The sequence below is a fragment of the Mercenaria mercenaria genome, chromosome 4 (assembly GCF_021730395.1).
Source record: "Mercenaria mercenaria strain notata chromosome 4, MADL_Memer_1, whole genome shotgun sequence".
NCBI lineage: Eukaryota > Metazoa > Mollusca > Bivalvia > Venerida > Veneridae > Mercenaria > Mercenaria mercenaria.
The window spans coordinates 13563049-13584937 of record NC_069364.1 but is presented as its reverse complement, the minus strand read 5'-3'; the positions used below and the strand labels follow the sequence as shown (position 1 = coordinate 13584937).

General features: G+C 34.3%; 1 protein-coding gene across 1 annotated transcript in view; it reads left to right on the top strand.

Annotated features, from left to right (window-relative positions):
- LOC123551044 (activating signal cointegrator 1 complex subunit 3-like) overlaps positions 1 to 17594 on the top strand; it is a 256055-nt gene extending 238461 nt beyond the window's left edge. The window contains exons 35-44 of the mRNA XM_053540056.1: positions 1302 to 1413; positions 3769 to 3903; positions 5936 to 5991; positions 8405 to 8573; positions 10052 to 10203; positions 11506 to 11638; positions 11981 to 12095; positions 12629 to 12720; positions 13322 to 13445; positions 15237 to 17594. Coding sequence (XP_053396031.1) covers positions 1302 to 1413; positions 3769 to 3903; positions 5936 to 5991; positions 8405 to 8573; positions 10052 to 10203; positions 11506 to 11638; positions 11981 to 12095; positions 12629 to 12720; positions 13322 to 13445; positions 15237 to 15436 — 1288 coding nt within the window. The 3' untranslated portion in view covers positions 15437 to 17594. The remainder of the gene's footprint in view (positions 1 to 1301; positions 1414 to 3768; positions 3904 to 5935; positions 5992 to 8404; positions 8574 to 10051; positions 10204 to 11505; positions 11639 to 11980; positions 12096 to 12628; positions 12721 to 13321; positions 13446 to 15236) is intronic.
- Positions 17595 to 21889: the final 4295 nt, after the last annotated feature.

Genomic DNA, 21889 nt, shown 5'->3' with positions numbered 1-21889 from the left:
GCGGGTTTTGCTAGGTAGGATCGGGTTACCCAAGAAAACCCAGTTTTTGGCCTTATCACGTACGATGATCCACGCTTTAAACAAATGAATACGTTGTGTACCGTATTTTCCCGTATTAACGCCCCCGGGGGCGTTACATTTTCAAAAGAGGGGGCGTTTATTTGAGGTAAAAAAATAAAAAATGAAATTTTTTACAAAACTTAAAAACATCGTTCAAACTAGCTGTAAAGTGTTTCTGTGTTGTTTAATCCCCCCAAAACGTAATTATTTGGCATCCGATTTAATGCAGTGTGTCTTTTATGCATTTAAATATGGTACCTCGTGTATTCCATGTCTGGCTTTTTGACACGCTCGCGACACTACACATCACGTCATGACCCAAACAGCTGTGTACTCCCATAACATTTTCCTTAGTACATGCAGGTAGCTAATAGCGCAATACACAATGTCAATGGTTTGACACGCTGCTGTGCCTGCTTTTGAATTAAAAGTTCTTAAAACTGCCGAAGAAAAGGGTATATCGTAAACACATTGTGCGCGAGTGGTGTAAAAACAAATCAAAAATGTATTTACCGTTTAATTTTCTGTTTGATGATTGGATACGTACCGTACTTAGTACAATGTTTTGGACTTACGGTACATGGACTGTTTAAAAGTGTGTTTAATTTTCAATATATTGGACTTTAGTACTGTAAATTACTTATTATATGGACTTATAAAAATGAGGTAGGTGACTTTTTTTCCCTCCAAAATGGGTGGGGGGCGTTAATTAGAGGGGGGGCCTTAATTCGGGAAAATACGGTATATCTAATCACTTAATAAGAATTCAAAGCTTCCATTAAAACAAACCGAATATTCGAATATATTCGAATATGGCAAACCGAATATTCGAATATTGATTTCAGTATTCGTTCCCATCCCTAGTATTTTGTGATTGCTTCAATCAAATGGAACAAACAAATTTCCCATTTATACTTCTTCCACAAATTAACATATCTCTTCTAAATAGGCACTTGGATCATAGCCAGGGAAATTCATGACCAGGATCTTAAATGAATTTACAGTATGTAAGGAGTACTGCCTCATCATTGATGCATATATCTGTATACTTTTTTTAAAAAAATGTTGTCACTGTTCTGGAGTCTCCTGTATATCTTCCCTTATATCATTATAGCAACATAATTATGCATTTCTTATTAAATTTCCGTTGAACAAATTATTTTATAAAACAAAGGGAAAAAATCTTCATTTGAGACTAAGTCTTGGTCATTACACAAAACTTTTTTCCTCTTCTTCTTCAGTTTCTACAACCTTGATGACACTGATCACAACAGCATTAACAAGTTCCTGTCAGGGCTGGTTGAAAAGGCATTGTACGAGTTAGAGAGTTCCTACTGTCTAGAAGTCGATGAGGTAAGATACAGATGAAGTGGGTTTTTTTTGTATTTTCTATATATAACGGAGCACTAATATTGTATTTCCACTATCTATAATGTAAATCTATCTTTATGCAAGCTGGCGACATGTTGCAAAGAGAGTCACAATAGTCCGTGAGGTTACTAGTTTTCTCAAAACATCATATAAAGTTGGGTTTGATTAAAATCTAACATTTAACAATTGAAACATGTGCTATGATTTATAAAGGGGATGTCACGAAGAAGGATATTGGTTTTTAGCTCAAATATCTGAAGATCTACTCTTCCTGTTTGCTGCATTTTTTTTTTTTCAGGTTAAAATTTCATGGCAAGTTTCTCAATTTCATTTATCTTCTTAAATACTGCCCCTTTTAATATCAAACTTCACACAAGGGTTGGTCTTTGTTAGGGGTAGACATCTAATAATTTATGGTGTGATACCTTAAAGGTCAAGGTCACTAGAGTCAGATTGTGTAATGGTTTTGATCAAAACTTTGTGACTCCCTTTACAATTCCACTGTATCTTGGTAAGCTTTTTTCACATAATGTTTCTTAGTTCAGGTATGCTTCTTACCCCAACTTCTAAAATAGAATAGTAGAGTGTGCTGTGTTTTTTGACAGCTCTTGTTTATAAAAACAAGATCTACTTTGTGACCTCCAAAAAGCAACTTTGTGACCTCCAAAAAGCAACATTAAAGTTAACCTTATGGAAGCATTGAAGTTTAGCTTTGTTTACAGGTCTGAGTTTAGACAAGCTTTGCTTGAGGCATATCGGTCTCACTTATTCAAAGAAACTAGATTGAAGATACTGTAAAAAAAATTTAAGATAAAATCTTTGACTCCAGTATAACATCATAATTAACATTATTAAAATGTATAGTATGTTTTGAAACACTTTTTAAGATTATTAAAGGATGGTTGCATAGTCCTTTCACCAATATTTTGATGCTCTGTTCTGTTGTCTTCTACTACCTGTTTTCCTTTAATGTAATGTCATAGTTATAGAGCAATACTTCAAAAGCATTTAGAATAGCACAATACTATAAAAGCAGATATTTTCGCGAGGGTTTAATTTTTGCTATATTTGCGAGGCTCTACATCTTGCGAAAATAAATCCTCACGTAAATATTTACTATTAGTATAATTCAAATTAAAGTAGGATACCATTTTAACAATTTCGCGAATGTTAAACCTCACGAACTTACTCAAAATTTCAAATTCGCAAAATTTTGACCTAGCAAAAATAATGTCCTTTTACAGTATCTGCCACATGGACCTACAACAAGTACAGAGTGCTTCCACAGACACTGGGAAGAATTTTGTGTACCACTACAAGGTCACCTGGGTGATCCACGGTATCTTCAACCATTTCTTTTGCCTATATTGCCAATAACCATTTTGTGCATCCCCCAACCCCCTCCAACAGTTTTTAAAGGGATGTTTATATTTGCCTTTGTCCATTCATCTGTCTGTTCAGAATTTGTCCAGCAGACAATCCAAATTTGTATCATGCATATATCCAGAAAAGTATTTGACCTAGAGTTACCAAACATATTAGGATTGTTATCCATTATATGGAGTATTTGTTCAAGGTTTTATATCAGTAACACCAGAGTTATGGCCCTTGACCTTTTAAAAAATATTCCTAAAGGGCCTGAAAGTTTGTGTTGCATGTGTCTTAAAAGTATATTATCGTGAAGACAAAAATCTCATGTCAGTTTTTTTGTCTTGTGCTTCTACATGTTGTTTTATAGTATCCTTAACCCCATCCCCCATTCTCACATTACACACAACACCAGCAATCCCACCTAAAAGAATATATGAAAGTGAATATGTTTTGCATTGTCAGCAAGTAACATGTGACCAAACAGTGACAATAAGAGTGGGCACCATTTTCCTATAGATGCATATCTTGTTACTTTTTTATGCTTCGACAGACACTGGGAAGAATTCCTTCCTACTATTACCTGCAACTATGAGAGTGTTTGTTATTACAGGTTGACTCCACAGTGGTTCCACAGACACTGGGAAGAATTCCTTCCTACTATTACCTGCAACTATGAGAATGTTTGTTTATTACAGGTTGACTCCACAGTGGTTCCACAGACATTGGGAAGAATTGCATCCTACTATTACCTGACACCTGTGACTATGAGAATGTTTGTTTATTACAGGATGGCTCCACAGTGCTTCCACAGACATTGGGAAGAATTGCTTCCTACTATAATTACCAGCCCTTATGAGAATGTTTGTTATTACAGGATGGCTCCACAGTGCTTCCACAGACATTGGGAAGAATTGCATCCTACTATTACCTGACACCTGTGACTATGAGAATGTTTGTTTATTACAGGATGGCTCCACAGTGCTTCCACAGACACTGGGAAGAATTGCCTCCTACTATTACCTGACACATGTGACAATGAGAATGTTTCAAAGTGAACTGCAAGCTGACTCAGCTATTCCAGACCTTATTGAAGTTCTATCTGTAAGAATGGTTTTACTAAACAACTAATGCAAACTGCTTCGTCATGACATCAATTTTGTAATGAGATAGACTTGTGCACTCTTCATCTGCCTGTGCTGTAATAAGAATGGTTCTTGACAAGGATTGCAAAACAGAAAATCTGTTATTTACCTGCCCATGCCATAACACATTTAAGAATTGATGACTTAGTTGAGATATAAAGTGCTAAGTCATTTTGTGTTAAATAAAAGATGAAACAAAGAAAGGTATTTTGAATTTGATGAAATGTGTGAATTTTATATCATATTTCATTGTTATAATTGAGAGGGAAATGAGGCAGACTATTTGTATCATATTATAAGGTGCCAAATCTATAATTGTTGAGATTTCAAAATGTTAACATGTATGTATAGAAATTCCTTATCTCTGCTAGAATTTGTCAGATAAATAATGTTTGCTACAAGTTTTTTAAGTGTATTATAAATGACATTATTTCAGTGTCCTGAACGTTTACACTTCAAACTCTAAGTGAATGTAAAAAAGTAAATGTCCTACAAATACTCAATGACATACAGGTGTAAAAATCACAACATCATTATTATGTCTCCCACCACACAGTGGTATGGGAGACATATTGATTTACTCCTGTCTGTCTGTCTGTCTGTGTGTCTGTTACAAATCTTGTCCGCACTAAGTCGAACATTTCTCATCCGATCTTCACCAAACTTGAACAAAATGTGTTTGACCATAAGTCCTCAGCCAGTTTTGATAATTAGCAAAATTGGCCCAGGCACTTCGGAATTATGGCCCTTGAATTACCGAAATTCGGCCTTTTTACTCTTGTACGCGCTCTAAGTCGAACAGTTCTCATCCGATCTTCACCAAACTAGAAACAAATGTTTTTGACCATAACTCCTCGGCCAAGTTCATTAACTAGCCAAATCGCCCGAGGCACTTCAGAATTATGGCCACTGAATTACCCAAAGTCAGCCTTTTTACTCTTCAGAGGTATATTTGTAGTGAGTAAACAGTATATAAAGACTTACTATCTAGATGATTAGGCAGTTGTTGGAGACATGCGCTTTTTCATAAAAGCAGCTCTAGTTTTCAAGTGTCATATACTTGCTGAAATTGTTAGAGGACTAGAATTTTGCATTTAAACCATCCTTCTTTCTGTAGAGAATGAAAATAATGTTTCCTGTTTCTTATGCCAGTAGAAGTGATGAAGTAATTACAAAATCATTATTTATCGTGCACTTTTAATATTTGTTGGCTTCAATGCCAAATGTTATATCAGCAGTCTCAGCATTAAAACTTCATTCACTGTCTGTGGTCTACAGTATAAATAAACATACAGGTATTGATATTTCAGTCAGATAGAGAATTACTTCTGTAAAAGTGGTCATTGAAAATGTTCAACAATAGTGCATTGTATGTGTAAGAAATTCAAGAGTTTTACTATTAATTCAAGTTTTCATGCTGCTGTTTACAATAGAAAATGCATTTTGTTTCTGTTCAGCAGTTTTAGTTAATGAAAGAAAAACAGTATCTTATAAACAAGAGCCTTCTGCCTTTGTTAAAGTTCTAGCTCTACTGGTCCAAAGAGCCTATACCATTAGAAGTTATCCATGGTCTGGCATAAACATTTACAAAAACATCTTCTCAGTTACCACTGGGCTAAATGAATTGAAACTGCAGCATGTTGCTTAGTGGTCCTCTTTTAGAGTTTAGGCATCTGGAGGCAATACCTGCAAAACCGTGGTTGCTGCGTCCACAAAACTGAAATTTTATTTAAAAAATCTTCCGAAATTATAAGAACTAGAGGTTAGATATTTGATATGTAGCATCGTCTAATGGATTTTATCAAACATATACATATAATGACTCAGGATTTATAAAGACAGAAAACAATACCTAAAGACTTGTTAAGCCAGTGAGACCAGTAGAGCATCAATCCCAGCATGGGAATCTTGTTATTGGATTGCTAGATTATTTGCTGTGTAGGTTTCTCTTTTCTTTCATTTGGTAATTTTATTTTATGTAAATATTACAGAATGCTTCAGAGTACGCAGAGCTTCCTGTACGACATAATGAGGATCAGATCAATAGGTATGTTGGTTTAGCTTAATATGTAAATTAAAGTCTATGGTAAGATGTTAGTATGGGTGGATGGTTGGGTGCCATCAGAGGTCTTCTGTTGTGCTGCAACAACTTTTTTTTACTTCAGTGTTTTTTCGTTTCAAACAACTGGCCAGAATTACACTAAACTAGGTGTGCAGTGTGGTTCGCCTGGACTCCTTTTAGGAGCCATAAGAGATAAAAAAAATTAGAACAACATGTCCTTATGAACTAATTGATAGGCCACACCCGCGTAAAGCTTCCTTCTGCCCAGAACATGTTTACAATGAAAATGTGTTGAAGTTTACTTAGTCTTCCATTGACAGCAAGTAATATGACCATACAGGGTTGTAAATGTGGGTATCTTTGTCCTACTGTCCTCTAGTTTAGACTTGGTAAATCCCTTGCCTTTCACCCCATTTTCAGGACCATCAGAAGTGAAAATAGACAAATGCTTTCCAGTTTTTAGCTCGACTATTCAAAGAATAGTCTAGCTATTCTACTCTAGGTCAATTACCAACCTCAATGGGTCAAGTCCCATAACACTGACATGTATTCTGGCCAAATTATGCCCCCTTTTGGACTTAGAAAATTCTGGTTGAAGTTTTACATGCAAGTTTCCATCTCCAAAACTAATGCAGATATTGAATTGAAACTTCACATGTGTCTTCGGGGTTATGAAGCTAGGTGACAGCATCAAGTCCCATAACTCTGACATGCAACTTGGCCAAATTATGCCCCCTTTTTGACTTAGAAAATTCAGGTTAAAGTTTTGCGTGCAAGTACATATGGCTATCATTTAAAAGCATATAGCTTTGAAACTTATTTTTTCTTTTTCTAGGTCAATTACCAACCTCACTGGGTCAGGTCCCATAACTCTGACATGTATTTTGGGCAAATAATGCCCCTTTTGGACTTAGAATAGAAAATTCTTGTTAAAGTTTTGCATGCAAGTTACTATCACCAAAACTGATGCAGATATTGAAATGAAACTTCACATGTGTCTTCGGGGTTATAAAACTAGTTGATAGCCCCAAGTCCAATAACTCTGACATGAATTTTGGCCAAATTATGCCCCTTTTTGGACTTAGAAAATCCTGGTTCAAGTTTTGCATGCAAGTACATATAGCAATTACTTAAAGACATAGATTTTAAACTTATTTTTTCTTTTTCTAGATCAATTACAAACCTCAGTGTGTCAAGTCCCATAACTCTGACATGTATTTTTGGCAAATTATGCCCCCTTTTGGACTTAAAAAATTCTGGTTAAAGTTTTGCATGCAAGTTACCATCTGCAAAACAAATGCAGATAGTTAATTGAAACTTCACATGTGTCTTCGGGGTTATAAAACTAGTTGATTGCATCATATCCCATAACTCTGACATGTATTTCGGGCAAATTATGCCCCCTTTTGGACTTAGAAAACTTCTGGTTAAAGTTTTGGTTGAAACTCTTGATATTTTAACATTAGATTAATATTCCTGCTTCTGTGACAATGATTCAAATAGTCGAGCACTGGCTGTCTTACGTACAGCTCTTGTTTCAAATGGTTCTGCTTGACCATCTTTAGGGGCTGCCAGGGTTAAAAGTAGCAACCAACATTATAAACAAACTCTTCTCATGAATCACTACATAGCTTTTCAGCAAGTTTGATCTGTAGCATCCGTGTATGGACTTTCAGATTTATGTAGAACACTTTCTGAAGCTCCAAACTTGGTCTGTTGTATCTTTTTATGGAGCTCTCTTAAATGTGTTCAAATGGTTCTGCCTGGCCCCTTTCAGTGGCTACCAGAGGAAAAAATAGCTTCTTCCAATTGACAACTTTATGGATTGTTACCCGACTTGGTCTGTAGCATCCTTAGAGAGATTTTTCTGAAATTTATTAAAATGGTTCAGTTTGACCCCTTCTAGGGACAGTCAGCTGAAAACAGAAAAAAAAATTGAATCAGATTCTTCTGATGGACCGCTTGCTGGATTTAGAATTAGACTAGTCTCTACCCTTACATACATAGTTGACAGCGCTGGTTAAAAAATTAGGAATGTCTTCATGTGTAGTTAACATAAATGAAACTTTATGATAAATTTACATAAGAAAAAATTGATTGCTAATAGTATATACACATAATGAACTATTGTCATTCTTACTAAAACAAGTATTGTTGCCTGCTAGTTGTACATAGCTGTTTACTTTGTCTGATTCTGTTGTGTGGAACTACAGACCTGGGTATTTACGTCGAAGATTGAAAATATTTTAAAACAATGATACATCATTACATAGAAGTGCATCGTGTTTAACTCCAATATGAAGAGCTGAAAGCACCACAATGATGAAGTAATCAAGGGTTAGAACTGATCTTATCACTACACACAAGTGGATAATCAATAAATATTATATATTTGTAGTGATTTGGCAAAACAAATACCCCTGGAGGTGAATCCCCACACGATGGACTCGGCCCATACAAAGACAAACATCTTGTTACAGTGTCACTTTGGTTATATACCCCTCCCATCCACAGACTACAACACTGACACCAAGTCTGTACTCGACCAGGCTATAAGAATTTGTCAGGTAAGAATTGTGAAACAGCCAAATTATTGTTTTCTTTTTAAGTAAACCATACACTCCAATCAAATGACCATTACTCTGAGCTTTTCTGGTTAAAGGATGCTTGTAGTCGAACGCTTCAGGTTTACTTAAAAAATCAAGAAGAATGTTAAAAATCTATATTAGATTAAAGATATGTAATGTCCAAATTTACTATTTGAAAATACAAACAATTAATTGTATCGTACATGTGCAAATGCATATTATGCCAATTATATGGTACAGTTTAACCTCTGTATATTAGAAAAGTTGTGGTTAGCTTAGCTCAGTAGGGAGAGTGCTGATTGACAAGGTGATGAACTCGATTCTTGAGTGAGGCATATTTTCTCTGTGATGACTGAATAAAAGGCATTGTATCTGATGTCATTTCATCCCCTACCTCTGATTCGTGTGAAAAAGTTGGCAGTTACTTGCATAGAGCAGGTTAGTACTTGTATGGAATCATGTAGAGGTTCACTATACATACACATACAGAGATTCACTTCACATACACATAGAGGTTCGCTACACATACACATATAGAGGTTCACTGCACATATACATATAGAGATTTAGTACATATACACATATAGAGGTTCACTGCATATACACATTTAGAGATTTATTACACATACATATATAGAGATTCACTACACATACAGAGATTCATTACATATACACACATAGAGATTTGCTACACATACACATATAGTACACATAGAATTATTGAAATCACAGCCTCGCTGTTCTATATATTTATTGGCATTTAGCATCTTGTACTGACAGTTCTTCTACTTTTTGCTTTTAAGATAAATGTTTTGAATGACACAAATTGTCAGCATATATCAGATAGTATCAGAGTATTTAGATGAACTGTTAGAACAAGATAAGAGTGTCAAGTCTGATAAAACTTTAACAGATTTTAGAATTTATTTCAGATTTATCTTACCTCTACAATACATTTTACTTCATAACCCAAGCACAGCCAGCCACATACTGAAACTTGCAATAAAATTGAAAGACAAGAAGAAAATATATTTAATTGAGGTCAGCATGATTGACTGGAGTAATGATGTGTTTCATTTAGAAAGGAAAAGTTCTGTTAATGAAGAATTTTGCACAAACAGCTGATCAAAATGATGGAAAGGATCTCATTGTTGGAGCAATGAGATGTTGGGCTTTATCTGCCTTCAAAAGAGAGTGGGTTTAGAGATGAGCTCATGTCTTTCAGTCCACAGCTAGTTGAACAAGGTCAGTTCAGAAGTCAAGGTCACAGTGACCTTAATACTGAAAATAGTCAAATGCTGAAGAAGCTTGGTTTTATGACCGGATTGGCTGGGGTCAGCAGATAACCGCTGTTACAACCTATTTCAGTATTTCAGGTTTTGTGTATGATATGAATAAGAGCAAGGAATACAGTTGCAGGTGTAGAAATAAGAAACATTTGTTAACTTGCATTTCAGGCTATGCTAGATGTAGCTGCTGACCAAGGTTGGCTGGTGACTTCGTTAGGTATCACACAGCTTGTACAGATGTTAGTACAAGGGCGCTGGTGGCATGATTCTTCACTGCTTACACTACCTCATGTTACACCATATCATATCTACTGTTTTAGGTAAGTTTTGCTTACACTACATCATGTTACACCATATCTGCTGTTTTAGGTAAGTTTTGCTTACACTATGTCATGTTACACCATATCATATCTACTGTTTTAGGTAAGGTCTGCTTACACTATGTCATGTTACACCATATTATATCTACTGTTTTAGGTAAGTTTTGCTTACATTTGGTCATGTTACACCATGTCGTGTTATTGTTGTAGTTTAGGTAGGTTAGCGCACACTTCCTCATGTTGTACCATGTCATATCTGCTGTAAGTTTGCTTAAATTACTTCATGTTACACCACATTTTATATACTGTTAGGTAAGATTGCTTACATTGGTCAAGTTACACCAAATGATATTTACTATTTTAGGAAAGTCACTTAAACACTGCCTCATGTTATATCATATCTACTGTTTTAAGTAGATTAGCTCACACTTCATCATGTTACACCATATCATAATCTCCTGTAACTTTGCTTTCATTGTCTTATGTTACACTATATTATAATTATCAATTTGCTTATACTGGTTTGAGGGGCCTCCGTGTCTGAGTGGTTAAGGTCTCCGACTTCAAAACACTTTCTGGTCACTGATGTGGGTTTGAGTCTCAGGCACGTTGAATTCTTCATGTGAGATCCAGCTGGCTTACTGAAGGTCGGTGGTTCTATCCTGGTGCCCACCTGTGATGAAATAATGCACGGAGGGGCACCTGGGGCCTCCACCATCAAAGCTGGAAGTCACCATATTACCTATAATTGTGTAGATGCAACGTTAATCCCAACAAAATACATAATACCATATCTTCAGGTAAATAAGACCAGACTCGGGTATCAAAAAACATTTCCCATATAACATATGGTCAAATTGTAAGTTAGCCTGGTGACTGAGTAAGGCTGGTGGTTCTATCGAGGCTCCTACTTAAGCCTACTGACATTACTGTATCTGACAGAACAAACTTCTTTTCCTTCACTTATTCATCTAATTGAATGTTAACGTCTTGAAATGGCAAAAATTATGTACTCATAGGACAAAAATGTTGGTCACATAGGGTACAAGAGAACATATGAGCAGTGCCATGAGAAAACCAACATAGTGGCTTTGCAACCAGCATGGATCCAGACCAGACTGCATGGATGCGCAGGCTGGTCTGGATCCATGCTGGTTGCAAAGCCACTATGTTGGTTTTCTCATGGCGCGGCTCATATACAGACATAGTTGTCTGTTATCAACATTACCTTCTGTTTGACATGCTGTAGGAAATATAATTTTTTCTTTTTTTCTTTGAATAACAACATGGATATACTTACAGATCAAAGAAGGGAGGTAAGGAGGGCACAAGACGTATAGAGACATTACCTGAGTTGATGGCAGTATGTGATGGACATTACAATGTTCTGTTTGACATGTTGCAAGATGAAATGGAGAAACAGCATATAGACCAGGTTCTTGTATTTAGTAATAGTGGTTGCTAAGGAAATAATACATGTAGATGAAGCTTTCTTTCTTCATAGTGCTGCTACACTTGCGTAATATGCAAAGATTGATACAAGCAATCTGTCGGAGTTTAGTCTTGAGGGAAGGGGTAAAAGTGGCTAAAGTGCATATGAATGAAGAACCAAGACATCTTAATGCCACTTAAAATGTTTTCTGTAAAAGAGACCATGTCAGATATCTTATATCATTCACCTTTGTTTATAAGGGGGAGTTGAAGTTTCTTGAAATAGATATGTATCAGAAATAGTCTAAGACATTGTATTGATATTTCAAACATTCTTGTGTTACAGATATACCAAGTGTTGTCAAAGTTACCTCAGATTGAGGTGATGTTTACAGTGAAGGGATGGTGGGAAGGAGGTGTGGGACAACAAGAACAGAAAGCCATTGATACTTCTAGTCATGGTGATTTATTTTTTTGTTCTTGAGTTATGGGAATTTAATAAACCATTAATACTTATCATTTGGAATTTAATGTTTATAATTAATGTAGCAAAGATTATTATTACAGTTCACAGATAAGTAACACATACATATTGTCACCAAAGTGTAAAAGTGGTTTAGTGAATTGACAGAAAGAAGCACTGACAATATTTGAGTAAAATCCTTAAATCTTAGTATAATTATATTTATATCAAAGATGACATTGAATAATTGAGACACACTTCCTATATACTACGGTATGTATATGACTTTTTCAAAGACATGTGTAAAAAAAGATTATTATGCCTGGTATTATTTTTCAAAATGGTAATTTCTATTTGATTTTCAAAAATGATTAAGCACTCAAGAAGGGAAGGATCTGCATCAGTTTAGCTAGATCGGTTACTGTAACAGTTTATAAATACGTATTCAAGATCTATAAACTGTAATTTAATGAAAATGAGATAACATGTCTAAGGTGTATTTCATTGTAACTATTATTGTATGTGTACTAGGTGGAAGAGTGTCAGACAAACAGTGGATTCAGGTGCATGCTGACCAGGAGTATGTAATACAGGTACAGCTTAACAGAATCAACAAACTTAAGGTAGGTGCCTAGGCTCTTCATTTTAAGTTCTGAATTTCCATATTTGTTGCCTCTGTGGCCGAGTGGTTAAAGTCGTTGAGTTGGAATAACTTGCCCTTCTCCAGTGTTGAGTTTGAGCCTTGTTCGGGCGTTGAATTCTCCATGTGAGGTAGCCATCCAGCTGGTTTACAAAAGGTCATGCTTCTACCCAGGTTACTGGCCATGATGAAATAATGCATGGAAGGGCACCTGGGGTCTTTCTTCACCATCACAAGATGGAAAGTACCTGAAGAATTCTTAAGTCATGGTTATCTGACTTTTTGGGATGATTGCATATTGCCATTAGATGACCACATTATTATATACAGAATAACACAGAAAACAAAATAAAACATCAAAAATAACGACTATACTAAAAATGTCCATAGTGCTTTATATCAAGACTTACCAAAACTTTTGTATAGTACACCAAGTTGAATTGTTTAAATCTAATTTATTATTGAATTGCATTGGGATTTTGTTTAAGATATTTTTCTGACTGTTACATGAAATTGTGATAAATCCTCTCTTTGAATATGATAAAAGTTATTATCTTGCATCTGTGATTGTGTGCTTGTTACAGAAATATGACAGGAAGGCTTACACCCCAAGGTTCCCAAAACCCAAAGATGAGGGCTGGTTCCTAATCATTGGTAATGTGGATTCAAAAGATCTTGTTGCTTTGAAACGAGTACCTTATATCAAAGGTAAACTATACTTGTATTTATGTTAATCAAAAAAACAAAATTATTCATCACTTACAGGGTGTTTCATAATATCTGCTAACAGTTTGCTGTTTTGAATTTTTCAAAATATGGAATGTACTTTTAAATGAAAGCAAGTGGTAAAAAAAATAGATAAAGAATTTTATTCTGTTAGATGGGCAAGTGTCTTGACCAGAAGTCAGTTGTCTGTCTGCCACCTCTCCTGTTTTATTGTTTATCATACTTGACTTAATCCATTACTGTTCTGTCAGGGTGTGCTCAAGGTACAATATCAGGCTCCTCACTAGGAATAGCATTATTATAATGCTGACCTATTTAGAATATCATCATTTAGAAATGGTGATTCCCCCTTTAGATTGATAATTTTCTAAATGGTCTATGTATAAACACTTACATAAAAGCAAAATAATTGAAGTTCTTGAAGTTGCATTTACTTTCACATAGTGACGAATGGGAAGGCAGCATTTCATCATGTCCTTGTAAAGGGAAATGAAAATCAATTACCTTAATTACTGTAAAATCATTTAATTTCGTGGGCATGAAATTTCGTGGTTTTAGTCAAAACCGCAATTTCGTGGGGATATGAATTTGTGGTTTCAACTATTGAACCTAAAATTAATGGGAATTTTACTTGTTCGTTGGGATTAAATTTCGTGGATTGACTCAACCACGAAATCGGAGAAAATTAGTCCCCCACGAATATTAATGATTTCACAGTATTTGTGTTTCACTAGTTTTTAATGGTTATAATAAAAAGTTCATCAATTAAGGTATTCTGCACATTTTCGTAAACTGGAAGTAATGGCATAGTCATTTATCCAGATACCATAGAATAAAGCCTAGACTCAGCAAGTAGATATGAAAATTATTTTATAAATAAATGACAGACAATGAGTAAATTTGTCAGAATAGCACCATTACTGTAATGTTATTCTGAAGATAAAATATGATATTGTAAAGTTTGACACATTAGATAATCCAAATTATGTTTTAAAATCTACTTGAAATGAGTGGATCTTGTTAATGATGGGCAGATATCTCAAGAAGAAACGTACAGATCTATACATTTTATTGTCGAGCCCGCTTGCGACAGCTCGATATAGTCACCACTGTTGGTGAATGTGCATGTGTCCATCCGATTTTGTCCGGACCATAACTTTGACATGCTTAGACCAATCTTGTTTATATTTGGCATGAATGTTTACCTCAATCAGAAGGCATGTCATGCGCAAACCCCATGTTTCTATCTCAAAGGTCAAGGTCACAGTTGAAGTTTGTCCGGAGCATTTCTTCTTCATGCATGGTGGGATTTTGATGTAATTTGGCATGAATGTTCACCATTATGAGACGGAGTGTCATGCACAAGAACCAGGTCCCTAGGTCCAAGGTCAAGGTCACACTTGACAGCTGGCGGGCTCAACATTCTGCCTGGGGCATACTTGTTTCACCATATAGCCAATAAGTTTCATTAAAATCTGCATTGTAGAAAAAAAAAGTATTCCCAAAATTGTTATGGAAATTGTGATTTTCTCCTAGACTCCCATTATGAAAATTTGATTGAGGTCCATAATTTTCAAATCAAAGCTTTTTCAAATTGCAGAGACTCTGAGACAGTTGTAAAACTAAAGTCAAATCATTGGTTCCTTACATGTGTGGATGAGATTTGTACTGACTGAAGTTTCCAAATATAGCTCATTTTGTGAAAGTGAATTATCATAATTTTTTGTTTTGCTGAAGTGTTTGTTATTCATTTTATTCATATTTCTATACCAGGTAAATCTGAAGTTCAGCTGTCAGTGTATATGCCAGAGACTCCAGGCCGGGTGATTTACACAGCCTATTTGATGAGTGACTCATACCTAGGTCTGGACCAGCAGTATGACTTGCATTTTGATGTGATAGAACAGAGTATAGAGGCCCAAGTTAACACAGAACTAAAAGACGAACTGGCAAACCTCAGCTTTGATTCTTGAAACACACCTCAAAAACAGGAAAAAGACATAATATGATCCTAAGGGTGATTGCAAAGGAGTCTGGAGTTAGTAATATGAATACAAGCAATATGACATTAAGGCTAGAATGTTGTGCACTAAGATGTGTTTCCTGTCGACTGTGTCAGAGGTTGACCAGAACAGTTCAGTTAAAAGTATTAGATGGGTCTTGCGTTGTCTTTATTAACATTGCAATGGGAGAATTTTTTTTTTATCTGTTATGTTGTCTGAAAGTAACTATTATTTGATACAATGATTAGAGTTCATACAACTCATGATTACTGTTGATGCAAATCACGATTTACAGTCATGATTACAATTGATACAAGTCGTGATTACTATTGATGCAAATTGTGATTTACAGTCGAGATTACAATTGATACAAGTCGTGACTACTATTGATGCAAATTGTGATTTACAGTCGTGATTACAATTGATACAAGTCATGACTACTATTGATGCAAATTGTGATTTACAGTCGTGATTACAATTGATACAAGTCATAATTACGATTGATTACTGTTGATACAAGTCATTATTACAGTCATGATAATAGTTAATACGATTCATGATTACAGTTGATAAAAATCATGATTACATTTCAATAGTTTGTTTCAGCATTGTTAATAATGAAAGGAAATGAAATTTCCTTATAATTTGTACTGAATGATATATTAAAAATGTGTTAGTTTTATCTTTTGTTTTGGTTTAGGAAAGAAAGTTTTGATAATTTGGGTCTTGGTTGTGTGATACTTTTTGTAAATGAATAGGTAACTAGTTAAGGTGAATTGGTAGATGATTAGCATACATCGATATCAGGGTCTATAATCATCAGCAGTATATGTCTGAAACTTTGACTCAAGAAGGCAAAATTTTCTTTTTTTTTGATGTAAGATAGCAGTTCTGCTTATACCTTTGTTAAAATGTGCATTTCAGATTATTTTTGTGCAGAATCCTTCTTCTTTCATACAAAATTCAGGAAATGGTAAGTTTTGCATTTTTGTGTGTACATGAGTAAATGTGTTTCAGAATGTTAATGAACATGTACTGTGGTGTAGGTGTTGTAAATTGATGTTAATTTGATGTTGCTTTGACAATCTGAGGGAATATATTTTGAAATCATATGGTGTTTATAATAAGGGAGGTAACTGCTCTGACCACAAAAAATGTCTATGAAATTATCTCTCTTTGACACTATGAAATAATAGTCAAGCATACCCATATAAAAGATGCCACCATAACAGAGTAATAAAGGTTGACTTTGAGTCGCTTGCAACAGTTTTAAAAGTTAGTTCATGTGACAACTCGAGTATTACAGAATGAAATGAACAAAGCCATATACTTAGTTATAATTTTATTGACACAAAAATATACCATGAAGAATTTCTGTGATTTTCAATGAGATAAAAATGTGAGATGTCATGTTAAAAAGGACTAAGTGATAAAAATGACTTTGAAAACTATAGCTTGAAGGGTTTTTGAGCGCCACTGTGCAAAAGCCAGTGATAGAACTTTGCCAGCAGTATAAAATCAAGATCATCCTGCACATACATGTAGTCTGATCTGGATCCATACTGTTCACCTATCAGTTGTATGCAAGAACTGAAATTGATAAACAAACACCGATCTGAACTCCTGCTGGTTGCATTTTTTAAGCCCTAATCTTGGTTTTTGCACAGCAGCACTCATTTGTGGATTATTTAGAACTGAACTGGTGTAAGTAGGTCTACATTCATAACAGTTGTACTAACTATAGATTGTTGCTTAAAACAACATCATTTTGGAGAAAGGTCTTTTTTTAACCTGCCAACTCACAGATAGTAATGGTCATAATTTTTCATTTGAGACATCACACTGAAAAGTACCATTTTGCTGAAATTTTCAAAATTTTGATTTTTGTATAATGGTAAAATACAATCTATTTTATTTAAGAACATTTATGTTTGCTTTCTTCTATGATTTAATCCTTTCAGGTTTGCAGAGTATTTTGAAAATATTTGATTAACGACATTTCGTAACCAATCATTGGTCTACAAGACAGCCCTTTTCGATGTAACAACTCTGATATATAAATCAAACATTTAATGTATATTATGGTTAATGTGATATGGTTGGACAACATTAAAAATGTTAATGGTTACTGAAATATGGTTGTTGTTTTTTATTATGAAATTATTAAGATTTTATCTAAGTTCTTGGATGTAAATGGAATCTCCAAAAACTGAAGCACTGCCTCCAAAACATATCCCACAAACTTACGAAATTGGCCTCATTTTTCTCATCTAGTAGATCTACATTCTTTCTTATGCTTTATCATTTGTACAAAGAGTGTTTTTAGAGTATTAAGCTTGATGAATTCTTAACAAATACAAATCTTAGAAAAACTTGTTGAACAGTTTCAAGATTTACCATATATTCTCTGATTAACACCCTCCCGTTAATATACCCCTCCCACCATTAAAAAGTATTAAAAAAAGTATATATATATATATATATATATATAATTTTGGTCATATGTTAACCTATACTGTGAAACGTAAAACCCAAATAAATAAATATATAATACCAGCGGTATGGTAGTGCTATGTTTGTTAAAATTCCTTCATAAGTTGCATTTCCAAAAATATGTAAAAGACCCAATTTTAGGGCCTTAATAATTGCCCACCTTTTGCCAAATGTAATGCCCCACGGGCGTTAATAGGGGAGTATAAGGTAAATTTCATAATGTGATAGGTGGGTACATGAATAATCATTGTGACACTGTCTGTGAAAACAACATGAGCAGGTTAGGAAAAGCAGAAAATGGTACATGATGTGAAAAATATTCATTTGTAAGGGTTTAACTGAAAGTCATAAAAACACTGTTCATTTATTTGTTAACTATCCAGCATTTCAATGGATTATAAGTTTTATAACCATGAAAGAAAATCCTAAATAAATAGCATTGTAATTGCAGTAATACTCTAGAATCTAACATATCTGAAGCCATTTGATGCCTGTTTTAATTATAGTACAATGCAATTATAGCAACCAAGTTCATCAGAATAGATCATTTAATGAAGCAATGAAAGATCATTTCCACTGTACAACAAAAATGATAGGGATTGGAACATTTAAAGTAGACTTTTTAGGTTGAGTTTTTTGACAAATATATACAGACAAATGAAATAAATATATAATGATTACTAGGCAAATTGGTTGAGGGCTTTGTAAAAATCTCAGTTGGGCCAGAGTTTTTTTATTTTTCGTTTTACTGGAGCGCCGGTCCTAAATATTGCAAAAGTGGAATAAAATTAAAATTCATTTTCCCGAGTTTTATTTTATTTTTACCGCCGGTCGGCTGTTTACAACCCCAAAGAAAATAAAATTAGTGTATTCACCTGGACGTAATTTCACAGGAAGGGAGTTGCACATTTATCAGCATTAACAGGGTGTAAAATTCCACTCGCCTGCTCGCATTGGCGAGTTAAGTCTGAGTAGGACGAGTGGACCTCGCTGTGTACTCGGACGATCGGGCGAGTGGTTTTTTTTACGTCCTTACTTTACCAAAATTCAGAAATTACATCTACAAAACGTCAACAAACTTTGAGATGGTTCAGTCGCTACCCGGATTGACTGGAATTTACCCGCGAATCGTAAAGATATCAAAACGTCATGCCGGTAATTTTCCATTCCACTAGCACGTGTGACCTTAGTATCGTAACATCTAATTTACATCGACACGTACACAAAAACCGTGCGTAGTGCATTCATTATTTAATATTTTCGCTTCAAGTTTTCAACACCCCTTGAGAAATAATACTTTTTGATTTCTATAATGATTTTAATAAGATATCGACAGAAATGTAGGCAAAATTCTATAAAAACGGTCGAATTTTCATATAATCATTTGTAAAAATTCAAACAGCGCGATCTTAGTTACTTATTTCTTTCTAAAAGTAAATAAATGATGAATACTATGGGCTTAAAATTCAGACTTTTGACCAGAAAGTACAAAAAAACAGAATAAAAAAATCTTAAATAATGAAAAAGCGGCTGCGATTACAATACATGGGAGTAAGACGACTTTTGGCAAACAGATTTCTGTTAGTGCGGCAGAATAGGTTACGTGACCTCGTGAACGTAAGTAGAAATGCGATTTTAAAATAAAGTAATGTGATGTCACTGCGGGTTTTAATAAGTTTTAAATGAATCTTTGTACATGTATTTTTTGACCAACAATTTAAAAGTTTTTCTTGTCAAACAATAATGTAAATTCCTCGAGGGCAAATAGGTCACAGAGGTAGGATATCCACTATAGTAACTATCGTTTGAGACATTTACCTATATACGGGATATAGCACATTCGCTTTTGATAACAAATTAAAGAAGAAATTTTTTATTGATTTCTATTTCTCAGCAATTTTAAGAACCGATGTGGTACGATCAGACAGTGATTCATGCACATGGCGCGAAAACATGACGTAATGCCATGACAATCTCGAGCAAAAATACCGCTTTGATCTCCGCTTCAGATGTCAAGATACTGACACACTTCTTTTAGCTCTTAGAGGGGGTGTAAATTGATCATGAAAACAAGGTCAACATTACTTAGTTTATCACTGAATAATTACCGATAATCTTTAACGTTTTTTTCTCTCTCTTTCTACACGGGTGGATGGACGATGATTGTGTCCAAAAATTTTTAGACACTTTTCAAAATATATATTTTTCGGAAAATAATACTATTGTACATAATACTCATTTCATAAAAGTGACAATATTAAAAGTATTAAATTGTCTAAAGATTGTCTTACTCACATTTTGTTTTCAATAGATTCAACTTACAAGTTTGCCATAGAAAGGTTATACAATATCAAAGGTGCTTTGACATTAAATTTTATTCAAAACATTAATTAGTTGTTTGCAGAACAAATAAATGTTTGTAACAGCAGATTTTTTTACATTTTTATTTCAATGGTGACCCCTCACACTTTACACAGGCTTGGGACTGTCTGGCATAAAGCAGCTGGTAGTGTTGGCAAAATCTCAGACAGATGGTCCATTTCTTTTGTAACTTCAATAGAATTCATAAGTGTATAAAGAATAATAAAGAATACTTTTTATTGGAGACAATATTTTGACAAAAAGTGATGCAACTTCAGTACTTGAACTTAGTGTAGTATAAAAAGGTGCAAATTACAGAAGCAACTTCAGTACTTGAACTAAGTGTATTATAAAAAGGTGCAAATGAGTTAAATGAGGTAAATTTTCAGATTACTTTTTGCTAGATTATCTTTCGTTTTTCATCACTGAAAAAAAAATCTTGCCCTCTGCACTGTGACTGTTATTCAAAGTTATTAAATACTTTATTTTGCTGATAAAATCCAATATATTATGAGCTGGCATAAACTGTAAAGTTAGCTCGTTAAAGATGATATTGGTGAAAGATACAATAAGTAAATATTATGTATAAAAAGCAGAGGTTACACAGCAGAATATGCAAGCAAACCAAACCACCAAAACTACTATACTACTAAGCCACTTTATACCAGACATGTTTAGTCTCTACTTGCTGTCACTGAAATTTTCTGTGGCTGTTGTAACAGATAAAATAATTTTTGTCTTCCACTTAAATTAAGTAAAACAAGCTTTCTGAATTTTAAAGACTTGCCAGTGTGAGTTACAGTGCCTGAAGCAGTTTATTCACAAGTATGCATGAAACTTTTATTCAATGTTCATCCTGTATAAATGGCTTTTATAGTCTTAAAACATAACAATACATCACAATATTAAATACTGGACACAAACACAAGTAAACAAAACTTGAAACAAAAGTTCATCAAAATAAAAAAAAATCTTAAAAAATTCTATTTTATTTTTATTTTTTTCCGAGATGCTGACTTTCAAGCTTTTTATTTTTATTTTTATTCCCTCCTCCCCCCGCTCATTTTTCAAAAATCTCCCGTAAAACGAAAGATAAAAAAACTCTGGCCTTATGTATGATGACAATTTCTTATCCAGTAAATGCTGAAATGTGACATATATGCTTAAATTTGGCACGACATATCATTTTATTATATACTTATGAATTTTCTATCTAAAATACAGCCTTATTTTACAAAAACAATCAGCAAAATCACTGTATTCAACTCCCATCTAATATGGAAAAAATATTCATTGGTGGGGTTTCTTACTTAAGTTGTGACTTCAACATGATGTCAAAATAATCTATTGATAGCATCAAAACAGTGACTGTTTTAAACACGTTGTATGTTTCATTTGTCTTAAATTACAGTCAACTTTGGTTGATAATACACTAGAAATAGGTAGAGGTATATAATAAGGGTCATTAAAATAGTATGTTGATCTGTAATGATACAATCGGCTCAAGTGGATTTTGCTCTCGGTATATAGGCCTTAAGGTATAAAGGTCAGGCAAAGTCCACTCGAGTT